We start from the raw sequence: 19,030 nt of genomic DNA, 5'->3' as shown, positions 1-19,030 counted from the left end.
TTAAAGTACAATCCGAATCAACCATGAACTAGCTTGCCACGTAGATGCAAGAGGGTACTAAGAACAAGAGTGCATTTGGTTCAGCATTTGGAAAGCTCATTGGGAAAATGCAAAGCAGTTTAACCTAAAGGCCTTTGAGGGAAATGCAAAGACTGTTTGGTAAATTCTGCTTTGAAAAGCAATTTTGAGACAAATGCTATTTGGTAGAAAACACATTTACAAAGCCCCTTTGGTGATTTATCTAAATATTTTAATTTTTATTTGTTTAAAATTAAAAAAATATTTGCGACTTTTTTTAATTTATATTTGACAATCATGTTAAAGATATTGAGTAAACAATTTTATTTATATTAAAATTTCTTTTTTTTGCTAAAAAATATCAAATGGAAAAAAATTACATACTCTCTTTCTAAATTACAAGAAGAATATTTTCATTACAATAAAAATATAATAACATATGTTTTAAAGAAAGAAGCTCATTATCCTTAAAACCATAGAATTGCTTCGTATCGTTGAGGTATAAACTTATTATGCAAGATCTAGAGGCAAGCTCAAGTAAAAACAAAGAAGGTTGAAGATATTAATTTACATCTAAACTATGAGCATCACTACATTTTGCATCGGATGCTTTCGAGAAACCCCAATTGAATGAACAGTTGGCAAAATGAGTTCATGTTTTGATCCTCAGTGCCGTAACATGACCCCAGGATTTTCCCTAAGTAACTCTAGCGAAAACCTTTGGAAATTGGATTTGCCATGGTTATCGTGGATCCTTTTGGCCTGTTCTTTTGCTTAGCATGCTAAATCCAGACGTGCGACCAAAGTGATGGAATTAATTTGCAATCTTACTCGTCTGCAATGGGAGCCTCAACTGTCAATTTGCGCAACGAACAATCTAAGACAGAGTGAAATCATACACAGGAGTAGAGTAACTCAAAAACCGCACTAAACCACATTATTATGATCCATACTTAACTCTGGAATCTTAAATACAAATCCAAAGCTCAACTCATAAGGAAAATAAGGGCAAGCAAAGCTATTCTCTGCACTGAGCAAGGAGCAGGTGCAATAATTGACACAGGGCTTCATTCCTCCTGGACTTGCAGACTACTCTGCCTCCATGGACGAGGATAGGGACTTTCTAGTGAACTGGGTTGAGCCGCAGAAGTAGAGCGCTCTTGTTGAGGATGTTTTCCTCGATGCAGTTGTAGGTTATGCCCTTGAGCTTCAATACCCACTCTACCCTCCGCACGAACGCACGAAGGGGCTGACCCAGAGCCCCAAAAGCTTTACTTCCTGTGGATTTGCCATTCGAGCGTCCCAGGAGAAGACTGGTTTTTCCGTGAGCTACAAACTTGACAAACCACAGGCCCTTCCCGACAAAATTATACGGCATCCCATACCCAATCTAATGCCTTCCAAATCATAAACTCTTACCCACGAACATCATCAGAGATCTTAAGAAAATCGTGCATAAGCACTCACTGACAAACCACAACCAAAGAGGCTGACCACGGTCACGGTCCTCCAATGCTCTCCGCACACCAGACTACCCTCGCCGATGCCGCCAGTCGCCGAATTCACAAAGTTCCACCGCAGCAGCCGAGTCAAAACTCCCATTCCATCGCTCTGCTGCGCGGACCCGCTCGTCTTACTCATCTTCACGGCCTTCAGCGGCTCCCTCCTCTTGACCACCCTCATGTCGACACCCACATTCTCATCCTCTCCTCGGCAGCTCAACTCCACGGCGCCGGCATCGCAACCATCAGCTGCGATTGCAACCTCAGCGCCACCTGATCCTCGTCGTCGCCCGCCATCCAGTCGAGCTCGATCCTCCCAGGCCCCGCCTCCCGATCTCGCGGCGACATCGACCCAGCGACGACCCCGATCCCGACAACGCCGTCGACGAGACCAACGCGCACGTCGGATCCTCGACGCCGGCGTGGCCCGGATCCTCCCCGGCGCCGTACGCGAGCGCGAGGTGGAAGCTCTCGGACGTCCGGTTCCATCCCACCCAAGACATTCCCGATCGGGATCCGCCAGCCTCGCGCGCCGCTCACCGGCCTCTCGGTCGATCGATCGCGGCGGTCGTCGCTGCCGGCGACATGGTCCCGGATCGGAGGACGGCAGTCGAGCTCGCAGTCGTCACAAGGGAGAGAGCGATGGGGAAGGGTGCGGAGCGTTGGGGATGGTGTGGAGAGAACGCCAGGGTTTTAGTTCTCAAAATGGACAAAATTGGTTTTCCAATAAAATTTTGAGGGTAAAATAGGTAACTTACTAACTTTCATTAAATGACCCTTCAGCATTCTCAATGGTTGGCTTTCATCCGAAAGCCCTTTGAGAATAATTGCCAAACACCCCAAATTTTCTCCAATGGGCTTTGAGGCTCCAAGGGGCTTTCTAAATGTCGAACCAAACGCACCCCAAGTGGACTGAGGCTAGTGGTCATATTGTCGGGAAAATGTAGTAGAAGCCCAATAACTACGCAAGGGGACATCACCAAAAGGGAATCCAAGTTTGAACTCATCAACATATCAAATTGGACTCACCTTTACTCAAAAGTTTATGAGTTAATTATGATATATTAACCGTTTCACATTATACCACTTATCCAATGTTAGACTTTTCTAACACAACTCACTCGTGCATCTTAACAATCTCCTTCTTATATGCGAGTTCAATGTTAGATCCTACTCAATCCAAGCATTCTTATGCATTAGGATATTTCAGCTTGAAATTCCACCAATGTCTAACTTCATATGTAAATTCTTTCTTCTAACCGAACTAGGAAGTTTGTCGTCGGGTCCACATTGCGACACACCCTCTTAATCCAAGCATTTTTTTTTTTTTTTTTTGCATCAAGATATCTCAGCTTGAATCTCTACCAACACCCAACTTTATCCCTAATCTCTTTTTCCGACCGAACCATGAAATCCGCATGTGTGAACTCGGTATTAGGTTTTGCTTTTGACCGAACCATGAAGTCTGCCATTAGGCCCACATTACCACATCCCCTTAATCCAAGTATCATTCTACATCAAGATATTTCATCTCGAATCTCCATCAATGCCCAACATCATTCCCGGTCTCTTCTCCTAACAGAGCCATGAAATCTGCATGCATGAGCTCAATATTAGGTTCTACTCCTGACCGAACCACGAAGTCTACCATCAAGCCTACGTTGCCACATCCCCTTAATCTAGCTATATGTCTGCATTAAAATATCTTAGATTGAATCTCCATCAATACTCAATTTCATCCATGATCTCTTTCTCCCAACCAAACCATGAAGTTTGCCATCAAACCCATCTTGATATCATTTTATATCAAGATGGGTCCACCAAGTATCCTTCTAAATAAAGATATCTTAGCTCCTATTTGCATAAACACCCAACTTCATCCCTAGTCTCTTTCTCCCAACCAAACCATGAAGTTTGTCATCAAGTCGGCGTTGTTACATCCCCTAGACCCAAGTATCCTCTTGCATCAAGATATCTCAATTTGAATTTGAATCAATGCCCAATTTCATCTCTAGTCTCTTTCTTCTGACTAAACTATAAAATCTACCATCAAGGTCGTGTTATTATACCACAACCCGCTTGCCCGAAAAACCGCACTAGTCACTAGATTCCTTTGAGCCTGCATTACTTCACCACAAGCCCACCAACTTAGAAACCGCATTGGCCATCGATTCCTTCCTTGAGAAACTTATCACGTACCATAATAGGATTAGGAGCCCACTAATCTGTCATTGGCTTTAATACTATCTGTTAAGAGCGCACAATAGACTAATACCTTCATTCAGGGAGATTGTCAAGAGGGTGCTCAAGTCTGAATTCATCAATATATTCAGTCGGACACACTACCTACCAATGTGAAGCTTTTCTAAAAATACTCATATCTCTATTGAGGCTACGATCAGCCAAAGACGAGGTCTTGAGACCTCATTGACCCTCAACGAGGCTTGACCTTACTTGACCACCACAAGGTTGATCTCGTCATGGCTAGGCGAGGCTCGACCTCCCGATGGTAGGGAGAGGTTGTTGGCGACCGGCTAGAGGGGGAAGAAAAAGAAGAGATGAAAAAGAAAAAAAAAAAAAAAAAGAGAAAAATCTTATAAAATTAATAATAAAAATTAAAAGAAATTCATAAACACAAAAAAAAAAAATCGAGAATCGTATCAAACGTATTTTTGTTCTTTTTATTTTTGGGAATAGAAATTAAGTAAATTTATCATACGTGTTTGAATACTTGAAAACTCGTTCAAAGAAATAAAGAGCAAAAACTATTTCTAAGTAAAAATTATTTATGAAAATAGAATAATTACCAAACAGGCCCTTAATGGCCATCTTTCCTTCCCTCTTTGCTTGTCACATACAGTTAAAATCTTCCTCCTCATGCCACATCTCATCCACAACCACCCAGAGTCTCTTGCCACCGATTTGACCTCCATCACTGCTCCACCATTAGTGGAGACCGCTTCATGGCCAACATGTTTAACAGCGGGATAGATATGGGAGTTAAGGAAAATTTGAAGGTTCTTTTTGAGGAAAAAAAAAATTCGACATAGAATTGGAATTAAAACTAAAGTTTTGGATTTTTTATGGAATTAGGCCATTTATTTATTGAAAAGTTTAATGTGCCTTGCGTGGAATTTGAAGTATGAGCACGGGGCCATTTTTGTTTAAATCATACCAAAACTTGTCCTGTATACATAAAATTATGTATAATTAGCTAATTATTCACAACTAATTACTTTGTGTAATTTTGCTTTCTCTCGTTCTCATACGTAAAAGAATGCAATTGGCTTCATACGCTCTCTCTTGGACGCATATGATCACATTCTCTCTCCTCATATGCATATGTAAATTTCAAGATCGTAGTTGCTTGGAGCATTGAAAAATTCTAACTTAAAACCCAGAGGTCACCCACTTGAGTTTCACGATGGCCACCCCCACAAGCCAAAAGTTTAGACTCAATCAATTCATAGAATTTGAATGCTATTTCATTGGTTTTAAGGTACTGTCTCTACATCAACGGTAACTATCATAGGCGATGCCTAAGGGCAAATTTTGTTAATTGATAACTAAACTTATCGTGTTCCCCGGTTGACAAGACCTTACCAACTGGGGATTTGTGGCTAAGATTGAACAAGGGCTGAATCGAAACCGATCTAGCCATTTTGGTTCTAGACGGATTGTAGACGGAACCCGACTTTATTCAGTGAGCACGCCTCCTCGCTCATTCATTGGGTTTCGATGCGTGTCCTCTTTATGTGGACCTCGCCATGCCAAATCAATACTCGCCATGCCAAATCAATACTCGCCATAAGTACTAAACACCCATCCTCTCTCTCTCTCTCTCTCTCTCTCTCTCTCTCTCTCTCTCTCTCTCTCTCCTCGGACCAACAGCCACCGTCGGCCACCCTCAATCGACGACTTGGTGACGAAGGTGACGTAGCCCTCTTTATGGTTGTGAAAGAGAACTTCAGAAATCAGTGCCTTATAATATGTCTCATGTTTCGATTCAAAAATAAAAACATAACTCATTTTTCAGTGTCTGCAAAACATTAATTGTCATATTTAATCACAAAAATGTTTTCCAAGGGCAACCTTTACAAGTCAAAAATATCTTATGCGTTTCTTTCTTAAGAAGACGTTGCGTCCAAACGTCGTTGATAAAACCTATAATATCAACTATAAAATCATTTGATAATAATGTTTAACAAATGCCGCAAAAGCTCTAAGAGCTAAAACCACCAACGATAAATGCCAAGAGCATTTTCAGTTTGTCATTGTATAAGAACTTATTAACAAAATTGATTTACAGATTGGATGATCTCTAAACTCCTAAATAATAAATATGGGCAGAAGTCCAGCACAAGTGCCATAACTTGGCACGGGGGGACACTTAAGTGCCATAACTTCAAAATGGTACACTTAAGTGCCACTTTTTTTTTCTAGTGGGACACTTAAGTGCCACCTCCGGCGACCCTTGCCGGAAATCCTACGTGGCAATATTTTATTATTATTTTTTGCCTACGTGGCTCGCCGGAGAGCTGAGTCGGCTCTAACTCACCGAACGACGTCGTCTCGCATAATAAAAGCCCCAAATCTTCCAAAACGACGTCGTCTCCCCAAATGCCCCAAATCTAAAACCCTAAATCGGCCAAAATCCCTATTGAAGTGCTCGAATTGAAGTCTCGAACCCTAATTTTCATTTGCCCAAAATCCTTCGTCGAATCTTGGAAATGGAGAGCAGGACTCGCAGCAGCGTCTCAATTTCCTCTCACCGAAGCGAAGGAGAAGGCCAGCGTTTCTGTTTTTGTGGGTTACCGAGTCCAAGAAGAACATCGTGGACTCAAATCAATCCTGGGAGAAGATTTTATGGATGCGCCCGATATAAAGAAGCGTCGAAGTGCAAATACTTCAAATGGATCGATGAGATGTTCTTTGACCAAGCCACAAGGTGATATTGGATCTACTTCATAAAAGACAGCAATCTCCATCTGTGTTCGTGGACGACTTGGATGATGTTGACTCAATGCAAGCTCAAGTGTCTTCAGTTAAACTTTTCAAGAATGAAGTCTCAATGCATGCTCAAGCATCTTCAACTAAACCTTTCAAGAATGAAGTTTCAATGATGAAAATTGAACGAAAGTGTTACCAAGCGTGTATTATGGTGTTGTTTTGTTGTCTATTGTACTTTATGATGAAATGTAAAGTACTTGAAAATGAGAAAAAGTTTCTCCGACTGCCATAGTTAAAAATGGTGTTGTTCTGGATTAAACGTAGGGTTTTTTCTTTTGAAAGATGCAAAGAAGTTTGTGTTGTTCCACAAGATCATTGTGGCTTTGTTGTTGTTTGTGCTGTCATATGGACTTGCCATAAGTTTACCATCATCTTCTATGTTTTGATGTAGAATCATCTTCTCTATTTTGATGCAGACCAACATATACACAAGACAAACATGAGTGATTACCCGAGTGCCATAAGTTGTATTTAGTAACACGTAAGTGCTAGTCGCGATGAAAAAAGGATCACTTAAGTGTCAAGTTATTGTTAAAGTAATCGGTTAAGTATCACTTGTAGTTAAAAGTGAACAGTTAAGTGCCAAGTTTTTTTAGAATAGGATCAGTTAAGTGCCAATTTTTTTGTGGGTTTTCTGTAAAAATTGCGCCAGCCACCAGCACCGGCGGCACCACCAACCATCACCACTAGCCACACTACACACTAGGCACTCTAGCCACCACCATGCTGGTGGTGTTGCTGCACAAGATACTAGTGCAAGCTGAGATTTGCACTAGTTTGCACCAGTACACATGGTGTAAGATGTGCAAACTACACACTTGTACCAAGTGTAGGTGCAGCTGCTTAAGCCTATAACCCCCACCACAAACCGATAATCACCGGGCATCACCACCAGCCACACCAGCACCCCAGCCACCACATTAGCACCCCAACAACAAACTGACTACCACCAAACATCACCATCCACCATCACCAGATACACCAGCACTCCAGCTATCACCACAGAACACCAACAGCAGCAGCAACAAGTAAAAGCAGAATCCATGATAAACAACAACATAAATTGACAAGCAGCACAAGATCATTTCATTGATATTTCATCAAGTCTGAGTCTGACAACATCAATGAATGACAAACTAAAGAAAAAACAAAAGATAACCATCCATAGACTTTTTATAAGCACGACAACATCAACGTTTACATAATTGTTTTGACTCATAAGCTCCACAAATCCTATCACATCTCATCTCATCAATCAATATGCATGACACCCCATGTTCGTGCTCCTTTCGATGGGCCTTTCACTTGATTCATAATTCTGGCACTCTTTCTAACTAGACGTGCAACTTGAGCTGGAGCTGGAGCTAGAGCTGGGTTCTTTCTCTTATTTTTTGTTGGCACAGTTGATGTTGATGTTTTCTTTTTTGTTGGTGCAGCCGTCGATTCTTGAGTTGGGCCTGAGATAAGAACTTCTGAACTTCTCCCAGGCTACAAAAAAACAATAAATTGTTAGCAAAAATCTACAGCATAAATTAAATTAAATGCAGCCAATAAAACTTACATTGAGAATGACTATTCCAAGTACGCTCATCTGTATAAAGGCCATAGCCATATTGTCTTAACCTCTTCCCAAGTGCCCCTATTGTTTGAATAGGGGCGTCACTTTCAGGAACTTGTGATTTGTTGCCCCTTTTTCCTGCTTTCTTGGGCCCTTTAACTACAGCTGAGGCTTCTTTGACCAATTGTGCCGGGCGTCTTCTAGATGGCCTTTGTGTACCTGCCCCTTCACCTAGCCTTGTTCTAGTTGTCCTTCTATGTAGCCCTTCAACTTCAGTGACACCTCCTTCCGTTAGGCCTTCTGGTGGTACCGGTGGTGGTAATTGTGGTGCCCCTTGCAGTGATTCTTGGTGGCTCGTGATGATCCTTGAGATGGCTCTTGTGATGGCCCTTCGTTGGCGTTGAGTTCCAACTTGCTTTTTTTTTCGAACCCGAGAAAGAGGCCAAAAGATACCATAAATATAATATCGAGACGTATAATAATAAAAACTTAATACAAATTGGTTGAATTTACCACTGGGTATTTCTTTCGCTGCTGAAGAACAGTCAACTGCACTGGCCGTGATGCTGCTTGGGCTAATCCTTCAGCTGGCCCTGATGCTACTTGGGTCAATCCTTCAAGCGGCCGTGATGCTTTGCTTGGGCCAATCCTTCACCTGGCTGTGTTCTACCTTGCCTTTTCGAACAGTGTTCGTTTCATGACTTACCGAGGTTCTCCTTGTGACCTAACAAACACATTACATACAAGGCCAAATAGAATATTATGTACATTTTTATGATAAACGACAAGAAAGCAACATAAACATAAAATAAATTTCATGACTTACCGGGGTTCTACTTGTTGACTAAAGAACAGTCGACTCACTTGGCCCTGCTGGGTGCATTTCTCCAACTGTCTCTTCACTAGGCCCTTCACCTTGCCTCAACGGTTGTTGTTGCTTCCTCAATTGACAACATTTAATATTGTGGCCTATTAGGCGACAATAAGAGCACGTGATCTTTGCACCCGCCCGCTCATTCTTTGCTGACCCGAGACCTCTCCCTCCGCCATTCTTCGTCTTCGTTTTGTCCTTCCAATTTTCTTCTTCAAATGGCAAAGGTTGAGGTGCTTCATGATCCGTGGGCTCCCGAACTTGCTACTTCTAATTGGCTGCATCATGAACGATAGGAAGCAAGATATTTTGATTTATGGTACCAATCATCGATGTAATCATCTGTATTGTCGCCCTTCAACTGAATGGCACATATGGCATGTGCACATAGAATTCCACTTACTTGCCATGCTCTACATGAACACTTCCTACTTCCTAGATTAACAACATACTTATCTGCACCCTTCATTATCTCATATCCGTCATCTCCATTCCAAATGGGATGACAATGCGTACTTGCAGCCAAGTTCTCATTCAATTTCTTCACAATCCTAGGACTATATTGTCTTGTCCACTTTGCAGCCTCATCTCTTTGTTTCTGCAGCCGAGTCATAACCGCAACTCGTATATCTTCAAGCATTGAGATGATTGGTTTGCATCGGCATCTATTATCTTTGAATTAAATACTTCACAAATGTTGTTGTCGACGTTATCGCACTTGAACTCCTCACTGAAGAATGCCCTGCACCAATGCTTCGGTTCTAGTTGAAATAGGGTAGCACAACCTTCCTTTATCAACTGAAGCAGTCCTTCTTTGGCTATTATAAAGTCAACCATGTTTGCACTCTTTGCTAATTGCCAAAATTGCAATTGCAGCTTATCCCCTTTATAGTTCTTTGCCCAATTTCCGTATATGTGCCGCACACACATTCGATGTTCAGCATGGGCAACAACTCAAGCTTGCGGAACCAATCCCCGCAATAATTCAAAGTAAGAAATACTAGAGCAAATTACATGTTCATATTACAAAGCAAAGCAAACTATTGACTAAATTTTTCAAAAAGCAAGCATTACCTTTTGTTGGTCGCTCATGAATGCCCACCCTTCCCCGTTTGTTATCTCCAAGTCAGCCATCAGATTTTTCAAGAACCAGGACCAATTGTCCTTGTTCTCAATCTTTACAATAGCCCAAGCTAGTGGAAACATTTGGTTATTCGCATCTCTTCCAATCGCTGCCAACAATTCTCCCTTGCACAAGCCCTTCAAGAAACAGCCGTCCAATCCTATAATCCGTCTACAACTAGCTAAAAATCCTCGTCCGCATGCATCAAAGCACACATAGAACTTATCAAACTTGGTCCCATGATCAGGAAGTGGTCTCTCAATCACCTCTACATACACTCTACTTGTAGGGTTTTGCAGCCTACACTCCCAAGCATACTCCCACACCTGCCCATATTCCTTAGCATACTGACCAATAAGTATATTTATCACCTTTTGCTTTGCTCTTTTGCACTGATTCCTAGATACATTGATGCCTACGCGCTCCTTCACCAGCATCCTAAAATTAGCAAGTTTCAAGTTGAGCATCACCTTGATCAGATGGAAGAAGTGCTTGGACAACCATGCACTTGTTACCTTTTTGTTTTAAAAATTAATGGAACAAGTGTGTTCCTCTTGATAGGCTCTAATCTGAAAAGACCCACTCTTCTTAACAAACGCATCGTAAATCTTCCATGGACAGTTTTGCTGCGAACACCTAGCTCTTACAAATTTCTTGGTATTTCTAATGAAATCAACATTTCTTTGTGCAGCAATGGAGTTCTTCAGTATAGCTTCCCTAAATTGTATCGCATCATGGAATTTCATACCTACCGACAAAGTAGGAGACGCTTGAGATGGATCATAGGAAGGAAACTTACTTTTCCTTCTACGCACAGCTCGTTGATCTTCTTCAACTTCGTCCTGGGAAGTTGCGGTGTCGATGCTTTCTTCATAATCTGTCTCCAGGACCTGGCCAGCAACACCAACATCTGCAGGGCCTTCGTCTCTGTTTGGATGAACAGCTACATGCAAAGTTGCAAATCTATCTGACAAAAAGTCCCTTTGTTTTTTCCTTGACTGTGTAAGCTCCTCATCGCCGGCGTCACTTAAGATTAACAAATTTTCAGCTTCAGCAGCCAACATTTCACCGTCATCGTCATTATCACCATCACTGGATTCAGCTACTTCCCAATCTAATTTAGTGATGGTGACATCACCCATGTCACAATCGCTCTGGTGAACAGCATCTGCGCCCCTCTCCTCCCCATCCTGTCCATCATGACCTACTTCATCCCTAACCTCAGTACTAGCTTGAATACCATCTCCTCCTTCTCCTACTTGGGTGTTATCTCTGTCATCATCTTCGTCCTCACTATCACTATTGTTTTCAACAAACACTTTTACCTCTTCGCCATGAAGATAATGATATAAGATATCCCTAAAACTATTATCATCTTCCAAAACTCTCAAACCATCTCTCAAGCCTTTCTCGAACACAAAGACAAGTAACTTTTGTACTCTACAAGGCAAAAATGTCACTATATCCCTAACAAATCCAATATAAGATGCCTTCTTTATATTTACAAAGATAGTACCTCATTCCCCCTCATACTCCCACTCATCCTCCCCAATCACAAAATCTCCACCGTAGTAAACGATGACAGCAACATAGTCTTTATGCGTCATTTCTACAACAAAATAGGACAAATATACAATTAACTTTTGGGACCACATTCACAAAGAACAAACAATTGCAAGTGGAGGTCCCTACACTCTTTATTAAAGAAAAGAAAAGAAGAAGAGAGAGGGAAGATGCGGTCAGACAACAGCTGTAGCTTGAAAACAAGAGGCCTCAGGACAAGGACAAATAAAAATAAAGATGGGACCCAACAACTGCTTTGATTATGCCGTCGCATTCCTTTAAAATATGGAGAGATTCCTCAGCATGGGTCCTCAACAATGCAATTTATTATAAAAATATCCAGAAGTCCCCATCCCCACAACCTTCGATTCGAACATGTCCAAATTCCAATACTCTGAACCCTAACAATCACCAATCATCGCACATTTCACATCCGACCACTACAAATTACTTTCGCACATCACAATTCAACACCCGAATGAATCACATATCACAGTGGATGAGGCAACGTCGAGCCCTACACCGAGCCTAATTTTCCCCGCCGAGCCCTACACCGAGCCTATATTTCAATGCCGCTCCTAAACTGTCAATCTGAACCCCCAATAGGATTATAGCACCACATCTGAGCCATAAATCTCACATCAAGCCTGACCTTTCCCAGCCGACCCCCAAATTTGAAGTCCGAGCCCTAATAAACGAGTCGGAACCCTAATTTCACCACAGGGGAGAGAAAGAAGAGAAAAACCTCCGAGCAAATCGACGACGACGAGCGACGACGGCGAGCGACGAAGGCGAGCGACCACTTGCGAACGGCGAGCTGTGAACGGCGATGGATGGAGAGGACGTCAAACCTAGTGTGAACGACGAAAGGTTAAAACCAAATAAACCAAACGACGTCGTTTAACACTAAGGAAAACGACGTCATTTAGTTTGGCCAAATGCACAGTGGATGGGGCGACGTCGTTTTCCTCCTCCACGTGTTTTTTTTTTTTAAAAAAAAATTGCCACATCAATTAAGCATGTTGCCGGAAAATGCCATGTCTGCATTTTGGCCGGTTTTTGGCCGGATTGGCACTTAAGTGTTCCATTTTACTCCAATGATGGCACTTAAGTATACCATTTTAAAGTTATGACACTTAAGTGTCCCTCCGTGCCAAGTTATGGCACTCCAGGTGTCCTCACCTCAATAAATATGTTATGAGTAACTCAACGAGTGAGCTATACACAGAGCACCAACAAAAATTTAACTACATCCAAGCATTTCAGATCGAGTAGAACCAAAACAGAGGACAGGGGACTAGTGACCTCAGCTACAGCTTCAATTATTCAGCAGGACTCATCAAACAATGGATCTGGAATTCATCATACACAGGACAACTATGAAGATGACCACACACATGACCAAGTATAGCTATATCACAGGCTCACAACGAACCCATTTGAGCATCTAAGCAGAGAAGCTATGGTGGGTACCTACTTTGCCAAAGCAGATGCTCCGAGCATCATTTGCAATAGACAGAGAAGAGAAAAGAAAAGTATTCATGTGAGGAGAAACAGACAGCATTCACAACTCCAGATAGCATTCACAGCTCCAAATAGAAAGCAGACTATGCCGCTAGCATTCAAGAATAGATCCATCATTGAGATCGGACATAGTTTGTACATGTACTCAGAGGAACGGATTTCTCAGCAGGAAAATAAATGGAGGACCTCACATATTCTTCACTCACCATTTCTTTCACTTTCTTCACTAACTCAACCGCGTATCCCAGCGGATTGTTGCACAGATGGCCCGCCTTCGAAAGCACCGTTGAATACACCGACGTGTTCCCGTGATAACCACGAGGCACGCTGAGGCCTTGCTTGCCTCGCGCATTAATCATCGACGATAGGCAGACAGCATCGTCTGGCTCAATCTTGAGGGCGATTGTGCGGCACTTCCATGGGGGAAAAGTACCAAAATAGTCATAAACCTTTTGCATTGGTACCAATTCAGTCTTAAACTTTTTAATTTGACCAATTTAATCCTAAAACATTTTTATATTGGTACAAATTTAGTTCATCCGGCTAATTTAAGCCGAAAATTGCTAACATGGCCACTGGCAGTCTCATGTGACGCCACGTGGACAAATATTATAATTTTTTTTTTAGATTTTTTAAAATTTTCTTTTTTTCCTTTTTTCCTTTTTTTTTTCTCTTTTTCTTTCCTCCTTATCCCTTGGCCGGCGAGGTCGCCCAGCCAGCTGACCATTGCCAACCACGGGCTGGCCAAGGCGAGGGCGCCCTCACTCGTTGGCCAAGGAGGACCTTTGCACCCTCATCGGCCACGGGCGAGGGCGCGGTGGCGCACGACACCCTCACCTGCCACGAGCAAGGCCGCCGTAGCCCTCGCCTAGATCTAGGCGAGGATCCAATGCCCTCGTTCGTGGCGGGCGAGGGCATCTTGCCCTCGCCTGGATCTAGGCGAGGGCCACCACGCCCTCACTTGCCACGAGCATGGGCCGCTGCACCCTCGCTCTCCTTGAGTGAGGGCCGCCATGCCCTCACCGTGGCCGATGAGGGCACAAAGGCTCTTGCCAATTGGCCGACGAGGGTTTCGACCCTCGCCGGTGGCTGGTGAAGGCATGGGGCCTCTCACCCCGACCAGCCAATGGCCGACTATGGTCAGTGGCCAACGACCTCGCCGACCAAATGATAAGGAGAAAAGAAAAAAAAAAAGGAAAAAAGAAAAATAATAATTTTAAAAATCTGAAAATATATATAATATATATAATTATAAAATTTGTTCACGTGGTGCCACATAAGACCGCTGCCAACCACATCAGCAATTTCCGACTTAAATTAGCCGGATGAACTGAATTGGTACCAATGTAAAAAAGGTTTAGGATTAAATTGATTCAATTGAAAAGTTTAAGATTGAATTAGTATCAATGCTAAAGATTTAGGACTATTTTAGTACTTTTCCCACTTCCACAGGCATGCCGTAAGTAACTCGTAGGTGGAGGATCTCGAGACCAGGTGGTAAGGGAGGCCTTTCTTGATTGACGCCACTTCGCATAGGCCGAAAAAGAAGGATCTGTGTACCATGTTCTTGGCGTCCAAGGTCACGGCAGCGCTTCTGGTGTTGTCGACCACATCCTCGAACTCAGGGGGCCTGCACGTCGCTCGCGGCGGGTCTCGAGCGCAGAGGATTTCTCTCTGCCAAACAGGTAGCCAAGACGGCACGTGTGCGCCTCTTGCGAGTTACGCAGCCGCCTTCGGGAATTGTCGAGGCCAAGGGAATCGCTAATGGCATGATTGAGCCGGATTCCGAGGATGAAGCCCCGCATTTCAAACGGGTCACCTACAAATCGGAAGGAACTCAGTAAGAAACCACAGAAGTTACAGCAGGTTGATTATTCAGAGCAGGAGGGCATATCTCTATGTCATTACAGTTGATAACCTGAACCAACAAGAGAGGGCACCCAATGATGCTACCGGACCCGCCCACATCGCCCAACACCTCATCCACAAAGCCACACGGCGGCCTCATGGAGTCGCCGAGCTCCTCGAGGCTGACGTTGGCGTCAGCCTTGACGAACAGGATCCCCTCGCCAATGCAGTCCACTGCGAGCATGCAGTTCGGCCCTTCCCGGATACGCCCGGCCAACGGGTAGTAGTACACGAGCGCCTTCCCGAGCGCTTCCTTGACGACTCTCGCCGGGTCTTCTCGGCCTCCTATTGGGGGGCTGTTAGGATAGAAGAAAAGGAAGGGAATCGAAAGCGAAGCCCCTCCGGGTCGTCCAGTCCGAGAGGGGCTTGAGTTCGTGTGGCGTCGCTGCGACGGGGAGATCGGCTACGGCTTGTGGCGGTTCACGATGTGCCGGAGAAGAAGGTGGCAATGAAGCCATTTTTATGATGGCGGATTGAACAATTTAGAAAACTTGAGAATCGTTCATGGTATCTGTGGGAGGAAACAAAGGTGATTTAATATGGGCCTAGGAAACTGGTGACTTTAATTTTGTTCTTTTTATTTAATTTTCCCGTTTAACGCATGGAGGTTTTCTTTCGAAAACTAATTGGGAAAGTGTCAAAAAATCATAAACATGTTGTATTGATGCGAATTTGATCCTAAATCATTTAATTGGACCAATTTAGTTATAAACATTTTGCATTTGTATCAATTAAGTCCATTCAGCGAATTTTGGCTAGACATAGCTGACATGTTGGCCGTCCAATCTAGTGTGACCGATTCTATTGTGCACAATTTTTATAATTTTTTATTATTTTTTTAAAAAAATTATATATTGTTCTTTTGTTCTTTTCTTTCTATTTTCTTTTTCTTTTTCTTTCCTTCTCCACTAATCGCCGAGGCTCGATGATGGCTAGTGACTGGCCAAAGGTGACAACAATGAGGGTCGCCCTTACCAGGCTTAGGCGAGGTCAACACCGCCAAGATTTGACAAGGGGTGACCTCGCCAGCCTCAAACAAGGACAAGTCTCATTAGAGGCTAAAGTTCACGCTACCGATTTTCAACTAAAATTAATCAATGAATTCAATTGGCACGAATGTAAAATGTTTCAAAGTAAATTGATCTAATTAAAACGTTTATAATTAAATTGACACAAATGCAATAGATTTAAAAAATTTATAAAAAAATCAAATTTTAAGTTTAGTCCCAATTCTACCTTAAACTTTTTTTTTATCTCAAGAAAAACTTCCAACTTTTACTCAAATTCCAAATCTATCCTTTATTAAATTTTCATCCAACATTATCAACTCTCCGCAAGCTGATGAGGCATTGAATCTTTGTTTTTCATTTTATGTTCTTTTAGGATCTTTCCGGTAACTAACCAATTCTAGACTATTTCTATTCTTTTGCTCATTGAAAAAAAATAATCCATTTAGTGACATTAGTTAATTTTTCTACTACCGAAAATAGATTTGTTCTTGAGAATAATTTGGAACAAAATCAAGAAATAAAAAAAAAAAAAAAGTTACTTCTTTGTTCCTTGGAAACAATTCTAGAATTAAGCTATTTTTTTTTTATTTTTCTCTTTACTTTTCTTCTTCTTGTTGGCACCTAAATTTTATCATTTTATTTAGGACTTAATCACGTAAAAAATTAGGGATTAATTTTCAAACCCTAAAAAAAAAAAAAATCACTAAATTGCATTGCGTAATAGCATTAGGAATATTTGCATCACTAATGTTAATTTTTAAATTTTTCCAAAAATTTTGTCATCAAAAAGAAAAGAAAAATAAGAGAATGAGAAAAAAATATTATCATTATTGAAAATTATGATCATAAAAGAAAAGAAAGAAAAAAAGAAAATCGAATGTGGCCGGCCCCACCTCTCTTCTTCCTTCCATTCTTCTTTTCACACACGAACTAGCCCAGCTCCTTTCATTTCGGTCCAGCCCGCGTGGGTCTTCTTCCTCCCTCACACCCTCCCACTGGTTTGGCTTTTGCGGAAAAAGAAACGTACAAACCAGGGCATGAGGCAGAGGATCGCGAGGGCAGATGACAGCATGATCCTCGGAGATCAAGTCGGCCGCGACAGGCTAGCGGTGGCAGAAGCCATGCGCGCCTATCGTTGGCCGAGCTCAAAAGGAAGAGAGCAAAGTGTTTTTGGGGGTTCCGTTTCGACCGAGAGAGAGAGACGGGGAGAGAGATCAGAGAGCTCGGGAGAGTTTTAAGCGAGTTTTTCTGGAATTTGAGGAAAGGGTTCGCCGAAGTTCATCTCGAGCCCCACGTGGTTACCGTCGGTCACCGCACCTGCCAGTGCGATAGTATGCCAGAGGAAGGGAGGAGTGTCAGTCGTTTCTTGAGCCTTCTCGACGTGTAAGTGGCAACAGCGACACCATTTCTGGCTAGGTAGGGATCACGCTTCCTTCAGGTGTTCTTTTTTTTTTCCCTTCTTCTGTTCATGCTATTAAGGATTCAAGAATATTGAACTCAGTCAATGAACTCAGTGTTTGTGCATGTGAAACTGAAATAGGTTAGTGATGGATGATGACGTTTAGAGCATGATTGGTCACGCTTTGGCTGGAAATGGTGCTGGTTCTGAGTTGAGAACTCAAATTTCGTATCCGTACATCACATGTTCGCTAAAATGTCTAAAAGAAAACCGAAAAATTCCCATGTTCACGCCTGCCTTAATCGACTGCTGTTTTTGAGGAAATCTTGGTGAAACAAAGCCATTTTTCTGTTAGTAACGGCGTTTTAAGTCGTGTGCAACGTTTTCTTGGCTAGGACTCGTTTAGAAACCGAATCGGAATGCTATTGTGAAGTCTGCTTATCACGTGCTTGACAAGATGTCTGAGAGAGAGTCGGATGGATTTCATCGTTGAAGCTTAAGATTGACTTCCATATATGTTGAATCGCGTCTGATATTTGTGTTCCTCTTGTTTTGTTATGTGATTTCGTGGAAACATTCGCTCGTCATCAAGTTGGCCGCGCATCCCCGCTTCCGCCGGAGTTACACTCCCTCACCGGCAAAGCCTGCGGTTCGAGGCCACCGCCCGTTAGTTCTTTCTTTGTATTATAATGTGCTGGTGATTGTACGTCCATTCGAGATGCTTGACTTGAGGGATTCAGCTTGGGTATGGATGTTTTCCACTGTCGTTGCGGCCACCGGAGTGAGCGGCCGGAGTTGATGTAACCGAAGGTCGGAGCAAGTGACCGACGTCGTTGGCGGTGGTTCGGTGGCGACGTGTAGGTGTCGGTGACGACGCGTGATGGTGGCGATGTCGAGCGTCCAGGGTTCGAAGTTGCAGAAGCTCGGTCTCGTTGAAGGAGGGGCGGGAGGTTGAAGACCATGCTGGGTTTGAAAAGGACGAAACAAGAAAAGACAAAAAGCGAAAATAGAAAGAAAAAAATCGAAAATTAAAAATTAAAATTAAAAATAAAAATAAACTAAACTAAACTAAAAGATTTCGTTTTTTTATCCGACTGGGTCGGATCCGATTTTGGGTTGGGTCATCGAGTTGGATCGGGTTTATCCGGTTTGAACCTGCTTCCTCGGATATTATAATATTAAATATTATATATATATTTAAAAACTTCAAAAAAATCAAAAATTTCATAAAAATTTAAAAATTTCGAAAATTCAAAAAAATTCAAAAAAATTCAAAAAAATTCAACAACTTTCAAAGAACATTAAAAAAATTCAAAAAATTTCAGAAAATAGTGAAAATTCGAGTTTTTTTAAATTAATTAAAAAATTAGAAAAATTAGAAAATTAAGGAAAATTAAAAAATTCTTAGAAAATTCCAAAATTCATAAAAGTATAAAAAAATTAGTAGTTATTAAAAGACACCAAATTAAAGCAAAAATCATGTATATTAAATTTAGATTAAGATTGCATATAATTAACATTTTTAAATGAAAAAATTAGGTGTC

At 42.2% G+C, this 19,030-nt stretch overlaps 1 protein-coding gene across 1 annotated transcript; it reads right to left on the bottom strand.

The window, feature by feature from the left end:
* Nucleotides 1–7,486: 7,486 nt before the first annotated feature.
* Nucleotides 7,487–17,159, bottom strand: LOC120293615 (alcohol acyl transferase 1 allele GSd-like). Its single transcript, XM_039313310.1, has 7 exons — nt 17,119–17,159; nt 15,088–15,373; nt 14,893–14,988; nt 14,730–14,843; nt 13,376–13,582; nt 11,145–11,272; nt 7,487–7,523 (listed from the first exon to the last, which is right to left on the bottom strand). Exons 1-7 carry the CDS (start codon nt 17,157–17,159, stop codon nt 7,487–7,489), a joined length of 909 nt encoding a protein of 302 aa, XP_039169244.1.
* Between the last annotated feature and the right edge of the window lie 1,871 nt (nt 17,160–19,030).

The sequence above is a fragment of the Eucalyptus grandis genome, chromosome 5 (genome assembly GCF_016545825.1).
Source record: "Eucalyptus grandis isolate ANBG69807.140 chromosome 5, ASM1654582v1, whole genome shotgun sequence".
Lineage (NCBI taxonomy): Eukaryota > Viridiplantae > Streptophyta > Magnoliopsida > Myrtales > Myrtaceae > Eucalyptus > Eucalyptus grandis.
The sequence above is the reverse complement of the archived record's forward strand: the minus strand, read 5'-3'. Positions and strand labels throughout refer to the sequence as shown.